This window comes from Hyaena hyaena, unplaced genomic scaffold (genome assembly GCF_003009895.1).
Source record: "Hyaena hyaena isolate Hyena2069 unplaced genomic scaffold, ASM300989v1 scaffold_161, whole genome shotgun sequence".
In the NCBI taxonomy this organism is placed as follows: Eukaryota; Metazoa; Chordata; class Mammalia; order Carnivora; family Hyaenidae; genus Hyaena; species Hyaena hyaena.
In genome coordinates, this window is record NW_024080792.1 from 1,020,414 (window position 1) to 1,041,078 (window position 20,665).

General features: G+C 40.0%; 1 protein-coding gene across 15 annotated transcripts in view; it reads right to left on the bottom strand.

The window, feature by feature from the left end:
• CADPS2 (calcium dependent secretion activator 2) overlaps positions 1-20,665 on the bottom strand; it is a 535,389-nt gene that overhangs the window by 333,280 nt on the left and 181,444 nt on the right. For all 15 annotated transcript variants that reach the window (XM_039239670.1, XM_039239667.1, XM_039239669.1 and 12 more), the window contains exon 3: positions 17,031-17,363. In XM_039239670.1, coding sequence (XP_039095601.1) covers positions 17,031-17,363 — 333 coding nt within the window. The remainder of the gene's footprint in view (positions 1-17,030; positions 17,364-20,665) is intronic.

Sequence of the window (20,665 nt, forward strand, 5' to 3'; positions counted from 1 at the left end):
AAAAAAAAAAAAACATTAAAAAAAAATTTAAAAAAAAAAATAAAAGCAAATGCAACAAAATCAAATATAAGCAAGTATTAACTAAATGACACTAAAAAGTTTCTGCTCAGCAAAAGAAACTGACAGTGGAAAGAAAGCCCAGGGAATGAAAAAATATTTTCAAACCATACATCTTCTAAGTTAGTGTCCAAAATATATAAAGAATTCATACAAATCAAAGGCAAAACAAAGACAGAACACTAGTTTTAAAAAAATAAGCAAATAGGGGCGCCTGGGTGGCTTAGTCGGTTAAGCGTCCGACTTTCGCTTAGGTCATGATCTCGCGGTTCGTGGGTTCGAGCCCCACGTCAGGCTCTGTGCTGACTGCCAGCTCAGAGCCTGGAGCCTATTTCAGAGTCTGTATCGCCCTCTCTCTCTGACCCTCCCCTGCTCACGCGGTCTCTCTCTCTCTCCTAGAAATAAAACATTAAAAACTTTTTAAAAAAATGAGCAAATAGATCTCTCTGAATAGTTCTCCAAAGAAGAAATATGAGAGACCAATAGGTACATGAAAAGATACCTAACTTGAGAAGTCCTTAGGGAAATGCAAATTAAAACCACAAAAATGTCACTTTATGCCTGTTAGAATGGCCATCATCAAAATGACAAGAGATAACAAATGCTGGCTTCGATGTGGAGAAAAGGGAAGCTGGGTGCACTGTTGGTGGGACTATAAATTGGTGCAGTCACGATGGAAAACAGTATGGAGGATCTTCACAACATTAAAAATAGAACCACCATATGGTCCAGCAATTCTGCCTCTGGGAATATATCCAAAGGAAATGAAAACAAAAGCTTGAAAAGGGATCTGTGCCCCCATGTTCATAGCAGGATTATTTACAATAGCCAAGACATGGAAACAACCTAAATACTCACTGATGGACGAACGGATAAAGAAGTTGTGTTGGATATACACAATGAAATACTATTCACCCATAAAAAAGAAGAAATCCTACCATTTGCGATAACATGCATGGACCTCCAAAGCATTATGTTAAGTAGAATAATCCATAGAAAAATACTGTATGATCTCATGTGCAAACTAAAAATTTTTTCAAATTTAAAAAACAAAACTCATAGAAAGAGATCAGACTTGTAGCCACCAAAGACGAGGGAGGAAAGGAGGGAAACTGAAGGAAAGTGATCAAAAAGCCCAAACTTCCAGGCAGAATATAAATAAGACTAAGGATGTACTGTACATCATGAGGAACACAGCTAATACTGCTCTAGGCTATGTAGGAAAAGTTAAGAGTTATCATCACAAAGGAAAAAAAAAAAGTCCTGTTTTCTTTTTATTGTATCTGCATAAGAAGATGGAACTTGGTTAAACCTGTGTGGTAATCATTTCACAATCTATGTAAACTAAAAACCATCATACTGTATATTTTAAACTTATATAAACATTAGGTCAATTATTTTTCAATAAAATTAGGGAAGAACATTTCCCAAACCACACTATCATCTGAATGCTAACAAAGTGTGAAAAGATGAATGAGTTAATTAGATACAAGATTACCCCATGTGCACTGAACTATATTATATAATGGATCAAAACGTTCAAAAGCAAGAATGTAAGAAGTTACCTTCAAATCTAAAAACCATGGGACTTCAATAGCCTGGAGACCGTGCATGCATGTCCTCTAAAATGGTAGATGGCAAATTTTAAGCATCATGAAATCTTCTTTAGTATTTCATGGATATTAGCATTTTATCTTCTGGACAAAAGTAACATGCTAATACTTTCAAGCAACTACTTACTAGATTCATTTCAATAAAATAGTAGAGTATATATTCATAATAATTGAATAATGCTGAAATTGAAAGAGTTTAATATTAAGTAACACAGACACTATCAAGGTTATTAGAGAACTTTGTCAGAGTACATTAGAACTCTAGCCTCATCAAGACTAATAAGAACTAAATTTACACAGCACTTATGACATGTAAGAAACTGTTCTAGGTTTTTATAAATATGATGGCATTTAAGCCTCAGAGCAATCCTATGGGACAGATCATAACTTTATCCCATTTTAGTGATGAAAAATCTGAAGCGCAGATTGCTTTAAGCAATTATCCAGGGTCAAGGTCACATAGTTCATAAGGGGCAGGGCAGTTTGACTGCAGGGTTCAACTTAACTGCTTCACACTCAATTTCCATTCTTTCAGCCATTCACTCTATCTAGAAGTACCCATAATAGGAAACACATTAAATATTGTAGAGTTAATGGTACAAAGATTCAATACCCTATGTTCAATGAAATAGGAGAGGCATATATAAATTTAACACAAAGTAGAATATGATAGGCTTTTGGACAATGATAAAGAATTGTAAATTCCTCACTTTTTTCTCCTCCCCCAATATTTAAGAAAAATGACTGGTGGCAGAAGTAGGGAAATCTTTGTGCAAGTGGACCTTCTCTTGGGTCTTGAAGAATGAAGATGGAATTCCAAGTGAAGAGAATATGAAGAGACCAAATTAAAAGCTAAGAAAATACAGGGAGTGATTCAATTTGCATGGAACACAAGGTGTGTAAAGATTTGCTACATGGGAAAGAGCAGAAGCGAGGCAGGTGGGAGCAGGATGCAACACCAAGGGGGTCTGAGCTTCACTCTGTTGACAGAGAGGAGCCATTTCCTTTTTTTCTATTCTTAGTCGGGTCATGAGGAGAAGGGGATGGTGCTTCAGTAATACTAATCTGGCAACAAAGATACATGTAAGGTTGGAAGGGGGGAAGCAGTTAAATTACTGCCGTGCTCCACATGCTGTGCTCACGGTGAAGTCTGGGGCTATGGCAAAGACCATGGAAAGAAGAAAGATGATACAGCATTATGGAGAAAGCAGCAGTGCAAGTAACTGGGCTGGGACGACACAGAAGGACTGATGGTTAGGACTCAGAAGGCTGACACGCAAATAACAGGAGAATCACGTTTCGGATGAGAACAAGTGGCATTCTGAACCTGTTGGGTCTCAGATTCATCAAGTTTGCCCTGGGCTATCGTGAGACTCAAGGGAAGGGGAGGAGTTGACCTACGTGAAAAGGGTAAACAGGCAGCAACACTCAAAATAAGCACAGCGCATGGTGTGGTTTCGTTTTTTTTTCCACTGCAGTATTTTTCAGTAGATCTGACTCAGGGCAACAAAAACAGTAGCATCTATTTCTCAAAATAGGGTAGTGAGCCTACTGATATTTTTCAAATACTACTGCTGTTCGTACCATACCATGTACAAAAGGAGTTCACAAACCTGATGAGGATTCACAGACTGAGATGTAAGCCTTATTAATCTGGAGACCTTCATGGCAGAATCATGAAAACACTCACAAAAAGAAAATGACATCATGTTAAACATTTAACCATAACGGAGGCCTTTCTAGAAGTTTGTAATAAATAGCCAGAATCAGTCACTGCCACCTATTACACAAGTAACATCTTAGAAAGATAATGATCAGTTGGCCCTGCTCTAATGGAATTAGGGTAAATGGAAATTTTTTATACTCTAAAGCAAAGAGGATTTAGGATATTATGACCTTGATAATCAGCTAAAAGCATTAAATAGCACCAGGTACTCTTTTGTTAGTATGTGTCAATCCCTTTTCCTCAGCTTTATTTTAAACTGCTTTTTTATTTAAAGTGCATTATAGAAACCGAAAAGTTGCTCTAAACCATCTATTAAAAGGAACAAGTGTTAAGTTCTCTGGGCCACGCATTCCTATAAATCCAAAAGTAATAAACAAGAAAAAGTCTGAAGCTATGAGCTCGGCATGTAGTCAGTAGCCAATAAATAAAATGACTGTCCTATATAGAAGGTATTTCTTGAATAAGTAATGTTTTTGTTACTGCCTAATCCCCTAAAGAAGTTACTGTTAATCCTATTTTCTTACCTTCTTGGTTCTTCTATAAATCCTCCAAGACAGCCAAGAGTGCCTTCTACCAGGACAAAGCCAAGGGTGGCTTTGCTGTCATCTTACCTGACCTCCGAGCAGCTTGTGGCATAAACACTCTCCTTCTCTGACAGGCCTTCTCTTGGCTTCCCTCCTACCTTCCTGGCCATTTGCTTTTTGTGCAGCTTCTAAATCCTGGGGTCCACAAGATTCTATCCTGGGCCCTTTTCCGTCTGGAGCTCCAGACTCTCCGAAGATGATCTCATAGTGCCCTGTGGCTTCAAATACTAACTTTATCTAAATGATTCCCAAATCTCTTTCTCCAACAGGACCACTCACTGGCATTTCAGATGTGCACATCCAACTACCACCTGCCTTTTCCATGTGGACATTTAGTATTTTGTTTTCAGCGTGTGTAAAACAGAACTGCTGACTTCTCCCCCGCTCTTCTCCCTCCCCAAATGTTGCTCCTTGAGAAGAGGGAATAGCATATATGGAGAGCCTACAACAGTGCTGGACTAGAGTAGGTAGCATGATGAAAGAAAACCCGCATCAGAGATGCCCCATCAGACCCTGGGTAACATAAACACTGCATCACGTAAACATGAACAAATGGAAAGACAGACGTTAAAAGCATAGGATCTTTCCTATAAAAAGAAAGGGAGAGGAATACACAGTATTAAAGTTCTAGAATATGGTATGTCTTAAGCCATAGACCGAAGTTGACTCCCACTTTCTGCCTGAACTCCCAGACTTCTGGCTTTTTCCCTTTCCTTGCAAGCAGGTGTTGGAGTGTTCTGACTCAAGCCCAAGTGCCCAAGTACGTGAAGCACAATACAGGGCATGGATCCAAGACGATGTGAAACCAGACTCCTAGGTCAAAGCCAGTAGCCTAGGAACTTCACAAGCAACAGAGGGATAAAACAGGAGCAGAGCAGAGCAAGGAGCAGAGCGTGGAGATTACCTGCAGGAGTAACATGCAGCTCCCTGATCCACTTCTGTTTTAATAATGCTGGGCCATGCCCACAGGCTGGGTGAGGCAGGGTACGGACCACTGGCAATTCATTCCTCAGGCCACAGAGAAAAAGCTTTGCAGAATCCCAACTGGCTCCTGTCATTTCTTTTCGTCAACCCTTGCTGTGTTACCAGCTCCTAATAAATTCTAAGCTCTACCAGCTACCAGTTAAGGCCCTTAATATTCAAGTCCTAACCATTTGGCCTCATCTCCTGCTACCCAGCAATACATACAACACACCTTCCTAACGGATTCCAAAATTTTCACTCTCATTGTGTCTTTGTAAATGTTATTTTCCAACTGCCTGTCAAATTTCTAACCATCTTCTAAATTCAGGAATTTGTGCCTTCTTAGAACCTTCATTAAAGCTCCAAAGGAAAATGGGTTTTCCACACTCCCCAAACACTCCCTTCCCCGAGCACAAAGGTAGACTGCTCTCAGACAGTTCTCGGTTTCTACGGTCTGAGGTCACTGTGGCATTAAGTCCTCAATGGGCAGTCAGGCCACGGGTCCCCAACCTTACTGGGCATCTTCATCAGCAACATGTAGAATGCTTTTTGAAACCAGACAGTGGGCCCCATTTCTATGGACTGTTTCACTTAGTCTGAGGTGGGGCCCAGGCATCAAGTGGTTTTTAAAGCTCCTGGGTCACTAGAGAAATCTGTGCCAATTATCCCATATCGAATTAAAATACAGTCATACACCCATACTGTGCAGTATATACAGCCTCAGGAACACACTTTTTAACTATATAATTACATTTTCTTTATAGATCTGTCCCCTGACCACATGCAGATACCTTAAAGGAATCAAATTGTCATTTTTGCAATTTTCATGCTGACATTTTTAGATACCTTAATTTTGATAGAGTATTTTCATGAACAATCATGAAAAAGATACAATTGCTTATTACACTTGAAACAGTATATGCATATGATCCTTTTTATGAAGAGCTGAGAACAGGTCTTGAAATATATTAGTAAAACTACACCTCCACCCCAGAGCAACTATTACTACTATATCTTCGGCTGATCTTTGAAGATTTGTGTTCTCTTATTTAAAAAATGGAAAAATTGGGGTGCTTGGGTGGCTCAGTCAGTTGAGCATCCGACTTCGGCTCAGATCATGCATGATCTCATGGTTTGTGGGTTCGAGCCCTGTGTCGGGCTCTGTGCTGACAGCTAGTTCAGAGCCTGGAGCCTGCTTCGGATTCTGTGTCTCCCTCTCTCTCTCTCTGACCCTCCCCTACTCACGCTGTCTGTCTGTCTCTCTCTCTCTCAGAAATAAATAAAACATTTTTTAAGAAATGGAAAAGTCGGGGCGCCTGGGTGGCTTAGTCGGTTAAGCGTCCGACCTTCGCTTGGGTCATGATCTCGCGGTTCGCGGGTTCGAGGCCCGCGTCGGGCTCTGTGCTGACTGCCAGCTCAGAGCCTGGAGCCTCTCTCAGAGTCTGTGTCTCCCTCTCTCTCTGACCCTCCCCTGTTCATGCTGTCTCTCTCTATCCAAGAAATAAATTAAAGTATTTAAAAAAAAAAAAAGAAAAGTCAAGTTAATATCTTCATTTCTATAGGCTAGATCTGGGTAAAGAAAAGCCTAAAATAAATGCAAGGTACATCTGAAGGTAGCCTATATTTGTGATCTAGTGAGATTTAGGGAAAAAGTAAATTAAAACATTTTGGGAGAAATCTTATTTAGGAATATTCTTATGTTGTTCTCTTACAGAGAGGCCAAAGGTAAAAATCAAAATAATGCATAGTCAAATGAGGCCAAACTTAGTGCTAAAACCTAAAATTTGATTTAATATAGAATTGTATCCATAATTAAAACTTTTAATTTGTAGAGAGAAAACTGATTCATTATTATTAATCAGATATTCAAATTAGTTGAAATGAAATCAGAGTCATCTAATTTATACCAGGACACCTTCATTTTAAAAAGTGAACATGTGGGGCGCCTGTGTGGCTCAGTCAGTTGAGCGTCCAACTTCGACTCAGGTCATGATCTCAAGGTTTGTGGGTTCGAGTCCTGCGTTGGGCTCTGTGCTGAAAGCTAGCTCAGAGCCTGGAGCCTGCTTCACGTTCTGTGTCTCCCTCTCTCTGACCCTCCCCTGCTCACGCGGTCTCTCTCGCTCTCAGAAATAAAAAAAATTTAAAAAGTGAACATGTATATAGATAGTAAGGCCATTCCAACTAATTATAGAATTTGAAAACTCAGATTATAAAATCAACTCATTTTTAAAGTCTTAAGTTTCTTCTTGATGTAGAACATATTAACTGCCATTTAATAATATTTACTTGAACATTTTCCTCAAGCATTTCGAGCTTTAAAATTACAAAGACTTGAAAAATACATTCTATTAATGATCATTTCTATGGTTCTATTTTCTAATTTTGAAAATGATTTTTGTTATCAAAGGTAACTGCCTCTGCAGGGTGTGCTTTTATTTTTGCCAAAGACAAATTACATTAAGTAAAAAGTATAATCAAATCATACAGTACTAGTGGAGAAGAAAGAGCACAGTGGTGAAAGGCAGATGCCAATTTCCTTGGAGCATTCACACCGCACACTCTTCCATTTGCCGTTGACATTGGGAATGCAGGTCTTCCAAAGCAAGACCCTCACGGTGAGGGGAGCAAGAAGCCTTGCAACTGCCTAGATTTGCTGATTTCCTTCAAACTCTTAAACCCAAGTGCTTCAACTTCAAGGCTAAAATTCTAAAAGTAGCCTGAGGGCTACTTTCTAATCATTTGTAAATGATTCCTGCTTATCCCTGAAAATGCACAACAGTTCTGTAGTATCACTTAGAGTTCTTGCAGTCTTCAGAACATAAGCAATCTGGGTGGAGGAGTATTTAGAGAGGAAGGTTTCACTTGACTTTGCTTTGACTCTTGGGTAAATAAGGGTGAGTCACTTTCTTCAGTTAATGGAATGGGATTATGCAACATTAAGGAAGGTTGCCTTGGACAGAAAAGCTAGGGTTTGGATAGCTGTAAAGCTCCCTTACTAATTCTCTTAAAATACAAATAAGGAAGTAAAAGAAGGAGAATTACTGTTGATTTAGTAGGATGAGCCCACCACGCAGACTCTGGTGATTTAGGGCTGGATCCCTGTCTACAGAGTGCAGCACCCTTACCTACATCTGCTAATGTGCCTCACACCACAGCCCCGTCTCTTCCTTACACTCCAGCAGCGCAAAGACTTGCAGTTCCCCTTAACAATGCCATGCCGTTTTTTGGAGACTCTACACTTACTCCTCTCTCCTTGCAGAATACTTTTTCAGCATCTTATATGGGTGTCTTCATGACACTCCTCCAATACTGTAGTTTTTTCAATCTCAAGAACAGAGCCAGGAACTCACCCCATCACTGGCATTTACAGTGATGTCACAGTGCTTTGCCTTTTTTTTTTTTTTTTTTTAATCTAGCTCTAATGAGGTCTGGTCTCTGTGTTCCTATCATTCGACACAGTACTTGGTACATACTTCTTCATTATGGAGATTTCTAATGGTGAACACTACATAATGGTGAACATTATGTAGATTTCTAACGGTTCCCATCAGGCAGGGAAAGGAAGGGAACTTCAGGGAGACAGACCGCCGCTGCAAGTGGGGGGCTGAAGCAGTGGTGGCAGGTGAGTCTGGGGAAGAGAAGACGAAGACAAACGTGTCTGGACCTGCCCGGGCTAGGTGCCATGCCGCGAGCCTCACAAACTTCCTGATAAGGTCCCAATAAAAAGTCAGGGACAAAAATCCTTGCTGGCTATGCGGTCAGAACCCCTCTCACTCTTGAGAGCTTTATACTTTCCCTCGATAAACTCAATCGCTTTGCTCACTCTCTACTGTCTGCGAGATTCATTCTTCGACTCTATGAACCCTGGGCCAGCACCTTTCCCTTCCTCCCCTGGGGCAATATGATATGCAGACTAGTAACTAATTGATTTGAAACTAATAGATTATCCTTTGTCATATTTTAAAATAAACTTTAGGGGTGCCTGGGTGGTTTAGTCAGTTAAGCGTCCGACTTTCGCTTAGGTCATGATCTCGCGGTTCGTGGGTTCGAGCCCCGCATTGGGCTCTGTGCTAACTGCCAGCTCAGAGCCTGGAGCCTATTTCAGAGTCTGTATCTCCCTCTCTCTCTGACCCTCCCCTGCTCACGCTGTCTCTCTCTCTCCTAGAAATAAATAAAAATATTAAATAAATAAAATAAACTTTAATAAACCTCTTTCTGTTTAAAGGCAGCTGCTTACTAGTACCACTTAACTAACAGTATTTTCATTAAAAATATGAGAAATGGGGTGCCGAGGTGGCTCTGTTGGGTTAAGTGTCTGACTTCAACTTCGACTCAAGTCATGATCTCCAGGTGACTCATGAGTTCAAGCCCCGCATCGGGCTCTGTTGCTGACAGCTCAGAGCCTGGAGCCTGCTTTAGCTTCTGTGTCTCTCTCCTCTGCCATTCCTTCACTCACACTCTCTCAAAAATAAACATTAAAAAAAATTTTTAGTTAAAAAATAGGTGAAAAAATTACCTTGCCATTTAAAAATTTATACCTTTAATATCAACTTTGTTTTCTCTAAATGTATAACTATATTTACCTGAAATTCACGATTTCCTTAAAATTATTCTGAAATAAACTTTCTACCAGCAGACTATTCATCTTTCAGTCCTGTTACTTTACTGTACCTCTAATAGTTGGACTCAAGTATATCATAGCTAACAAATTCAGATTCTTATGTTGATCATTTTAGAATGAGCTTTTTACCTAATATGTTGTTCTGTAAACGTGCAGCTATACAAAGACATTACTCTCAAACCAAAGAATCCAAAGTATGACATGATTTAAAAAAAATTTTTTTAACATTTGTGAGCTAGCAAGGGAGGGGCAGAGAGAGAGGGAGACACAGAATCTGAAGCAGGCTCCAGGCTCTGAGCTAGCTGTCAGCACAGAGCCCAACATAGGGCTCAAACTCACGAACCATGAAATCATGACCCGAGCAGAAGTTGAGGACGCTTAACTGACTGAGCCACCAAGGCGCCCCGGACAGATAGCTTTAATAGCACAATAGCTAATCTATGAAATACCTGGATTGTTCTTATTATTTTTTGTTAACCTGTAATAATAATTTGTCTTTTAATTATCCCTAGTTTTATAATTTAAATGTGGGATCTTCCACATTAGTGTTTTACTTTTATGCCTTAATTTTGATAATTAATAAGTTCTTGGCGCTAATCAAAAGTAACGTCAACACCTATGCTTCCTCAGAAGACAGCTTCCTGTTTTTCCATTCCAAATGCTGTTCCTAAGAGGATCCAAACGCTGATCCCGGAGAGGAGAGGAAAGACCGCACGAGGCTCCCACTGGCATCGGGCTGCAGCTCTGGCAGCACGCCCTGCGCATTCCTGTTCTTTCTCAAGTCCCAGGGCCTGTCTGGCTGTCACCACCCTGCACGTCCTAACGGAGCAGCTCTCTATCCTGAGCTTGTGATGCAAGCAAGCGCACATCTTTGAGATCTCCTAGGGAACCACTACCAGCAAAAACAAAGGACCAGCTAAGAGTAAACAAATACAGAAGCGTTACAGTGAGCAAGTTTTAAAGTCTCTCTGAGATGCCAGAGAAAGCGGACTAACTTCAAGGAGATGTACCTGGAGCAGGGTTCCAAGGGCTCTGCTCGCTTCAGGTGCTCCCTGCTCCCCCATCCCTGCTGCACTAGTCACCTTCTCAGATGTTCCTTTCCTTAGCAAAGGGCGGGCTATCATCTGTGCTCTCCATCACCTTTGTCAACGTCTGATGAAAGATAAGGGAAGAACATACAAGATCCGTGTGCCCTAGAGAAAGAAAACAAAATCTCATCTGTTTACTAACCATCCATTTTTGTAACTGCACTGGTGTCACAAAATGATTGTTACTCCAAAGTAAAGCTCTTCCTTTATGTATGTTACTTGTCTTCAAGTCAAGCAAAAATTAATCCAAAAGCATTGCAAACCTCACGCCAAAAAAAAAAAAAAAAAAAGGAATTGTAGTTTCACCTCACACACGTACAGAGAATGGATGTCATCACTCCCATTCTTAAGATTAAGAGCTGGACAAACTGAAAATCAGTGATTTTTTTTTTCTGACTTCTGAGAGAACTAAGGTTGCAGGGCAAGCCACTAACCCAACACCTAGACACACAATCAAACCCAGGGAGGCACAACACAGGGAGCACAAGTCAACAGAAGCCATAAAGCGCAGGACTACTTACTTGGCTAGTAATTTGGACAAATACTAAAAGCCGAGTGCAGACAGGGAGACACGCCCGGGCCTGCAGGCAGAAGGGGGCTCCCACACTCTCCTGGCCTTTACTCCCAGTGACCTCACCAAGGTCTCACGGTAGGGAGCCAAGAAAGATCCCCCCGTGGAGCTGGCAGGAAGAGGGGAAGAAAAGCCACAGTTAAACTTCCCAGATTCTTCTGCCTAACAAAGGGGGATGGACTTTGCCAGAAGCAAACAGGAAAACAATTATCCCCGCTGGAGAGAAAGGCAGCTAGTCCCTGCAGCCTTCTGAGGGCTTCTACTGGGAAAACCAACAGCTGAGGGAAGAGGGGACATGGCTTCAACGATACAGACTGGTGATGCTTCAGGCAAGGAAAAAAGGCACATGGTGGGGGTGGGGGGAAGTGACACTCTTAGACGAGGGATAGAAGCACATGTGAAGGCTACAGCCCTGAGACCTAGGCCCACCGAAAGTCTAAGATCAGTCAAGGTGTAGAAAAGCCCCCACTCCCAACATCACTCTCGTGTCACAGCAGAGTATCATAGGTGACGGATATGCAAGACAGACTCTTTCTGAAGAGCAATACTTTGGGGGCACCTGGGTGGCTCAATAGGTTAGGCATCTGACTTCGGCTCAGGTCACGCATGATCTCACGGTTCGTGGGTTTGAGCCCCGTGTCAGGCTCTGTGCTGACGGCTAGCTCCGAGCCTGGAGCCTGCTTCGGATCCTGGGTCTCCGTCTCTCTCTCTGACCCTCCCCTGCTCATGCTCGCTCACTTGCTCGCACGCTCGCTCGCTCTCTCTCTCTCTCTCAGAAATAAATAAAACATTTAAAAAAATTTTTTTTGAAGAGGAATACTTAGGGAAGCCTAAAGTCAAATCTTACTTTTATGATTCCAGCGAACATTAAACACAACCTGACTTCCAGTCAGATTAATGGAAACCCTCACACTAAAGGAAAATATATCTTAGTTCTTTTTATCTGATACAACAGGTCTAGCTTTTAACCAAAAAATTACAAAGCATGCCAAAAAAGAAAAACAGTCTGGAAAGACAAAGGAAGCATCCCAAAAGCATTCAGGGGTTACAGAGACGTTATAGCTTAAAAAAAAAAAAAAAAAAAAAGTTTAAAGAACTATTGTTAACATGTTAAGGGCTCTAATGGAAAAAGCTAAAAAGATGCAGGAGCAGATGGGTAATGTAAACAAGGAGATGGGAACTCTCAAGACTCACAAGGAAATGCTAGAGATCAAGAACATTAGCAGAAGTGAACAGTGCCTTTTGACAGGCTCATCAGTAGACCTGATGATTTTGAGGAGAGAATCCATGAACTTGAAGAAAAGTCAACACAAATCTCCAAATCTCAAATACAAAGAAAAAAAAACAAAAAAATTTTAAAAACCCAAACAAAATGAATATCCTACAACTATGGAGAACAATATCAAAGAGGAGTGACATAAACATAACCAGAGTTCCAGAAGAAGGGTAGAATGGGACAGAAGGAAAATGTGAAGTAATCATGGCCGAGAATTTTCCAAATTTAATGACAAACACCAACCCACAGATCCAGAAAGCTCAGAGAATGCCAAGCAAGGGAAAGAGCATAAAGCCTATACTTAGGCATATCATATTCAAACAGCAAGAAACTAAAACAAACAAACAAAACAACAACACTCAAGTCAGAAGAGGTTCAGACTTTTCATCAGAAAGCATCTAAGCAAGAAACTCGCGACATGAAATATTCAGAATGTTGAAACAGGGAGAGAAAAAAAGAAAAAAAAACTAGCGGATAATCCAATATCCAGTGAAATTATCCTTTAAACATGAAGGAAAAATGACTTTCTCAAACACAAAAACTGAAAGAACTCATCGCCAATAGTCCTTCCTTATAAGAAAGATTAGAAGATGGATAAGGAAAAGGACATAAGTCAGAAACTTGGGTCTGCAGAAAGAAAGAGGGTCAGGGGAACAAATGAATGAAGTAAAATAAATATTTAAAAAACTTGTTTTCTTATTCTCAATATCCAAAAGTTAGCTATTTAAAGAAACAATAGTAATGTGCTGGGTGATAATAACATCAAGGAAATGAGTGACAGAAATGTCAGTGAAATAAATGACAGATGTCCTAAGGGAGAATAGGGAGGAACTGGGAATTCTTTATCACTAGGACATGGGACAGCTGCTAGACACTTGAAGCTCTTACAGTGTTATTTGAATGTGGACCAAAGGGTATTTTGAAATGCAGACTATAAATCCTAGAGCAACCAGTAACCAACCCCTAAACATGTTTAAAAAAAAATAGTACATCAAAAGAAAATCCCATAAAATGGAATCCCATAAAATGTTCAATTCAAATGAGAGAAGGCAAAATGGGTAGGGAAGGGGACAAAGAACAAATTCAAGGAATTGACAACACTTACGAAGACTAGAATTTCAACAAACCGTATCGGGTTTCTTGCATATGGTAGCTCTTTTATTATTTAAACTTTAGTTAGCCAACATAGAGTTCAATATTGGTTTCAGGAGTAGAATTCAGTGATTCCTCACTTACATGGAACACTCAGAACTCATCACAAGTGCCCTCCTTAGTACCCACTGCTCATCTAGCCCATCCCCTACTCACCTCCCTCCATCCTTGAAGAGTCTCTAGTGGTTTCCCTCTCTTCTCTTCATCCCCCTTCCAAATGTTCATCTGTTTTGCTCCTTAAGTTCCACATAAGTGAAATCATATGGCATTTGTCTTTCTCTGACCTGTTTCACTTAGCATAATACATTCCAGCTCCATCCATATCACTGTAATGGCAAGGTTTTTTTAATGTTTATTTTTGAGAAAAAGGGAGGGTGAGAGACAGGGAAGGGGGGGAGAGAGAGGGAAGGCAGAAAGAGGAAGACACAGAATCTGAAGCAGGCTTCAGACTCTGAGCTGTCAGCATAGAGCCCAGTAGGGTTCAAACTCACGAACTGTGAGTTCATGACCCAAGAAGTCAGACACTCAAACAACTGAGCCACCCAGGTGCCCCAAGATTTCATTCTTTTTGATGGCCAAGTAATGTTCCAGTGTGTCTGTGTTCCAAATGGACATTTGGGCTCTCTCCATAGCTTAGCTCGGCTATTGTGTATAACACTGCTATAAATTTTGGGGTGCATGTACCCCTTCAAATCTATTTTTGTATCCTTTGGGTAAATGCCTATCAGTGCAATTGCTGGATAGTAGGGAAGTGTTTTTTTGTTTTTTTGTGTTTTTTTTTTAAACTTTTTGAGTAACATCTATACTGTACTCCAGAGTGGCTGCACCAGTTTCATTCCCACAAACAGTGCAAAAGGGTTCCCCTTACTCCACATCCTTGCCAACACCTGATGTCCCCCGTGATGTTAATTTTAGCCATTCTGACAGGGGTGAGGTGGTTTGACTTGTATTTCCCTGATGATGAGTGATGTTGAGCATCTTTTCATCCGTCTTTTGGCAATCTGGATGTCTTCTTTGGAAAAGTGTCTGTTTGTTCATGTCTTCTGTCCATATCTAATTGGGTTGTTTTTTGGGTCTTGAATTTGATAAGTTCTTTATAGATTTCGGATACTAACCTTCTGTCAGATGTGTCATTTGCAAGTATCTTCTCCCATTCTGTAGACTGCGTTTGAGTTTTGTGTATGGTTTCCTTCACTGTGCAGAAGCTTTTTATCTTGATGAAGTTCCAATAATTCATGTTTGCCTTTGTTTCCCTTGCCCTCAATGACAGGTCTAGCAAGAAGTTGCTGCAGCTGACATGAAAGAGGTTGCTGACTGTGTTCTCCTTTAGGATTTTGATCGTTTCCTATCTCATATTTAGGTCTTTCACATCCATTTTCAATTTATTCTTGTGCATAGTGTAAGAAGAGCGATCCAGTTTCACTCTTCTGAATGTCACTGTCCCCTTGCAATTGTACTAAAAACAATTGGATAACTAGGAATAAATCTAAAGAGATAAAAGATCTGTATCCTGAAAACTATAAAACACTTATGAAATAAATTGAAGAGGATATAAAGAAATGGAAGAGTATTCCATGTTCATGAACTGGAAGAATGAACATTATCAAAATGTCTATACTACCCAAAGCAATCTACACATTTAATGCAATCCCTATCAAAATACCCACAGCATTTTTTTCACAGAGCTAGAACAAACAATCCTAAAATTTGTATGGGACCACAGAAGACATCAAATAGCAAAGCAATCCTGAAAAAGAAAAGCAGAAGTGGAGGTATCACAATTCTGGATTTCAAGCTATATTACAAAGCTGTAGTCGTCAAGACAGTATGGTACTGGCACAAAAACAGACACGCAGATCAAAGGAACAGGGTAGAAAATCAACTATAGCACTTTAAACCTGAACAGTCTAAACACATCCATTGAAAGAATGTCTGACTGGATTAAAAAAGGAAAAGCCAAGAGGCCATTTTATACTGTCTACAAAAAACCCACTTTAAACCTAAGGAATCAGATAGATTAGCAATAAACAGATGGATAGACACCAGGCTAACTCCAATCAAAAGAAAGCTGGAATAGCCATATTAGTTTAAGATAAAGTTAAGACTTCAAAAAAAATAATCAGAAATAGAGGGATTTTATGCAATGATAATGGAATTACATAAAAAATAGGTTTACAGAAATTTTATGACCCTGTAACACCTAGTATAAATTCCAATGCATTTGTAATAATTCGTTTTAGAGGTCTATTTGCTCTATGAGACTTCAACATATGGAGATACGGAGAATATTTTCTTTTGCTCAGCTTGGTTTCCCCAACACCCAACTCACTAAGTATCTACCAAATGTGTGAATCTGGATTTCATTAAGCTATGCTCATCAATTTCACTGTACAAGTGGGCTACCGTTACATTAAAAATACAAAGATCTTTTAAAACAGAAGGTTTTGGTTTTATGGTCATCCTCCACTATTACCAAATACCATCCAGTTTGATAACAGTGAAAAACAATTCTGATAAATGCACAAATTGTTCACATGGTTAAGATGCTACATTGCTTTGCCATTAACTGTCAATTTATTCATTTGAATTGATCCACAAGTTACTAATGCAAATGATACACACAGAACACAGGAACTGATTTGTGAAAAGATTAAAAATAAATTAAATGTATGAAAATTATAGAAGGACAACTCTTAATGAATGTACAAATTTCAAAATGCTCAATTTTGTCAATTTAACTTGTATACTAAGGCATAGTTAAATAACGTATACCACTAAAGCCAACAAAATGCACATATGAAATGGCAGTAGACAAATCATAGAGTCCAAAAATGAAAAACGTGGTATATGATACTTTATTCAGTTTTTCCTATGTATGATTAGAAATAATACCTGAAGAGAAAAAAATACTTTTCATCTGGTCATCTCTCTAAATTACACAGTTCAGGAACATCTTCATTTCTATCTGGCTGGCTTAAAGAAAAAAATTTGAAATTTCAATTACTTCCATAAAACTCAAAAGACCACATATCTTTATGAAAAAATTATTTTGCACTCAAGAATACTTGTTTATTTAAAATTGCCCAACTTCTTCAGATAGCAAATGATTTTCACTTTACTTGGGACCTGCCCCATATATACCCAATAGGTGAAAATCTGATGTCCTCAAATAGGATGCATAGGACCAATTAGTCACAGGATGAAAGGTTCTCCCTCTATCAAATGTCTTTCAAAGTTTCTTTCAAACACCACTACTCAATTTACTAAAATTCATTTCCATTCAGCTTTTCAGCCAAATGATTATAAAATGTGTATTTTCATAGGCTTATATTTGATGTTCCATCTGAGGCAGGGAGAATAGGAAACATGGACCACTTACCTGACATGCATTATAAAGGAGTTGGTGTTCTAGTTTTTTAATACCCAGAATCTGCTGGAACATCTCATAGAGTTGTTCCTTGCTCAGAATCAGTTCAGACACAGCACTTAAGGCCATTCTGTTGGATTGTTTGCACAAGTCCTCTTCACCTCTGTAAATGGCATCATATTTGGCTATCCATGAACTGAGCACAGTCTCTTTGCTCAAGCCATCAATTTCTGGAAGACTCCGCACACGTTTTTCTATGTTTTTCTTAAACACCTCTCTGAAGTCATTAGCAGAACATCCTCCACTCTGAACCATCCTGGCCACTCGATCACTCTTCAGAAAAACCTAGAAGACACACACACACATACACACATACAAAACAAACCAAAAAACCATTTATAATTAGGCAAGAACACTAACACCTGCTTTTAGCAATCCAGTCAGAATGAGGACATCAAATATTCTACAACGATTCAAAATGTTTTCTAGCACGTGGTAACTAATAACATAATGGAGGACCCAAATCTTCTAAAATGACTAAGTGTTATAAGAAACAGTACTGAATGCTGAAAAATCTGTAATATGAGCCAAGCTGAACCAAATGCACCTCTACCTGAAAGTCATGGGCATATCTGCAACTGAATCTTTTCAGAGTTAATAAGGTAACTGGAGATATCAACTTCTTTATCTGTACTTACCAGTTCAGGCTAGGTTTACAGCAGGGAAATGGGTTCCAATTATTTTAGGATCTGAAGAATAGTGGGGCAAGTCTAGTATCCAAATCAATACCTAGCATGTGTAACTATTAAACAAAACTGCTCCACAACTGGGGGGTTAGGGGACATCTTCTCCAACCCTGACTTCACTAGTCTACCAACTTCTCCCACATGTCTGGTTAAGAGCGCATGACAAAAAAGCAAAATCTCTAAGAAGCATCTAGCAGTCTGCTAATACCAGGTTAAGAAATAAAGACAACCAGAGAGAGAGCGAAAGCGCGCGTGCGCCAGAGAGAGTGTGAGTGAGCGCACATGAGTGAGAGAGAGATTCTGAAATAGATAATAATACGGTCTTTTACTGTGCAACACATCACACTTGGCCTTAAAGCTCTCCTTTATTTTAGCTTACAGACCCAAATATGAGCAAATAGTAGTCAAGATTCAAATACTTATTCTCTTATCAATAGTCCTAAGAATCCTCTGCGACTCAGATAGACTGCTTTTATTCCTTCTTTTCCTATAATGACAAATTCTTTTCAAAGAGCCTTTTGGATTATTCAGTGCAGTCCCATGAGTTTCATCTGTGAAGCTTGTAAAACAAAAATGCACGTTCACTTTTACCCTAAGAACTGACGCAGAAGACTGGTACTCCAAGTTATGACCCCGCTATTTAGACTAGACTCCTATCTTGTCTGTCTGCATGTCGGTAAGCAGCACACACATTCCATATTAAGTGACCTCACTGGTCCCATTGACTGTCACCTGACTCCAAACCTTTTCCCCAACGTTTATTTGTCTCCTTAAAAAAAAAAACCGTCATTCACACAAAATATGGTTTCCTATCTTTGTTCACTGGCCAGAAAATTCCTGGCTCTCAAACATTTTGGTTGTCTAATATACTGAAATAGGGGCTGTAAGTTCTACATTAGGCAAGCATTTAAAAGACACACAGACAATGCTTCCTCTCTTGTTACCAGCTGTGGCTCAGTTATAGAAAATACTCTTATTTTCTAGGTTTCTAAGCTGAAACCGATTCTTAAGCAACAGATGTAACAATAATGCTTTTGTTTTTATGCAGATCAATGAAAACGAAAATATTTAACAAGGTACTTTGTCCAAGAATACCATTAACGACTTTGATACACATGAGGGTGTCTTCATCTCCCTTCTAATCTTCATCTAACTGCACAACTCTCAGGCACTAGAATTAAAGATAAATTATACATACGTATTTTTTTTCTAATTCCGGTGATACTGGTATATTGTTCAATGGAGACATAGAGAAGCTCAATGGACAATTTATTGCTTTTTTGTACCACCGTCTAGTACCCTGCCTGTGTCAGCTAGTATAACGTGACAGGGTGTTGGAGGGACACTGGAGGAAGAAGGGCTATTTTTTTCTGGTTCTCTTCTTATACTTGGAGCCATGTGGCACCACCCCCTGGACAGCTTCTCCCCAGTCCACCACCCCCACTGGCAGATTTCCAGTGAGTTCTACAGCGCAGCACCTCAGAAGGCACACACCCCCCCCAACCCCGAGTCCCATTAGTGTGGTGTTTCAGTGAACGTCTCCGCCACACAGTAGGACACGCCCCATCTTCTCCAACAAGGACCCAATCCCAGCCTTTGAGAGGCAGGGAGTGGGATCCTCTTCCAGATTTGTTCTTTCCCCAGGTGCTATGCTCCCAAATTCTTCAGTTTTCCTCACCCATTGTAACCAAGCTCTCACTGATTTTATTCAATTGTTCCTGCTCAACTGTGCTTCTGTCTCCAGACTGCACCCTAATATAGAAACACTGAGATGCTGTAAGGGACATTCTTTCTATGGGAGATTATTTGGAGTTGAGACAAATAACTTTTAAGAATTTGGTAGTTGTGTATGTAGCTGGAAACAGCAAGATATTTTTAATGTGCAAAATAAATACCTTAAGACTGGCTTCAGAAAAGCTTTTAATTGCTTGGTATTTGATACTTTAAGTTGGCAGGCATTTAATGTTTTCTCAACTTCTCCTGCCTAACACAGTGCTAAGTTCTACCAAGGAACCCAACAATGTTTTTGAAGCACGGATAATAAGGAGTATCTGGAGTCTTAACTCCCCTATAAAACCATATGTGAAGCCACACTAACTCAGTCAGAATATACGTTACTTATGCATATTTACTAAATAACATTTCAGGCATTTTGCTAAATTCTGAGGGGACATAAGAGTGAATGGGCCAGAGATCCTGCCCTCAAAGCTCACACAACCAGAGAGACAGAATAAGTAATCAAATAAAAGAATGGCAGCCTATGCAAGGGGGCAGGAAGTGGGGGGAGAAAAGGAACTCCACTGTCTGGAGACAAAGTTGAGGACAAAGAAGGCACAAAACAAAGACGGGGACCTGTGGATCTGAATGACTATGGGTTAAAGGAGAAAAGGGAGAATAAAATACATTTCAGGAAGACAAAAGAAATAAAAGCATAAAGGCATAAAACAGCATGGCCTTTTGGGGGCAATGTCAGAAGTTTCATACTGCAGAAGCTTTAAAAGTAAGGGGGAGGGGAGCACAAGTTGTGCCAAGCAGACCAACAGAGACCAGATGGCAAAATGCACTGTGAGCCAAGCAAGGGGTCCGAGCTCTGAGGACAGAGGACCAATGGTGGCGGGGCACCCCAGGTACTGAGATGTTGAGAAGCAGGAGTTACACTAACAACTGGTAACAGCACCAAGGACAGAGGTCAATAGAGTAAAACAGAGATCAGGTTATGGGTTATCCTACAAGTACGGTACACCAGGTGAGAACAGGAAGGGCTTGATCTAGAGATCAAGATCTACCTCATGAACTAGAGAACTAGGGAGAGGCAAGAGGGAGTTAAAAGACAGAATTAATGTGTGTTAGGATTTATAGAATGAGGAAAAGCAGGAAAAGTTCTATAGGGTGCCTGGATTC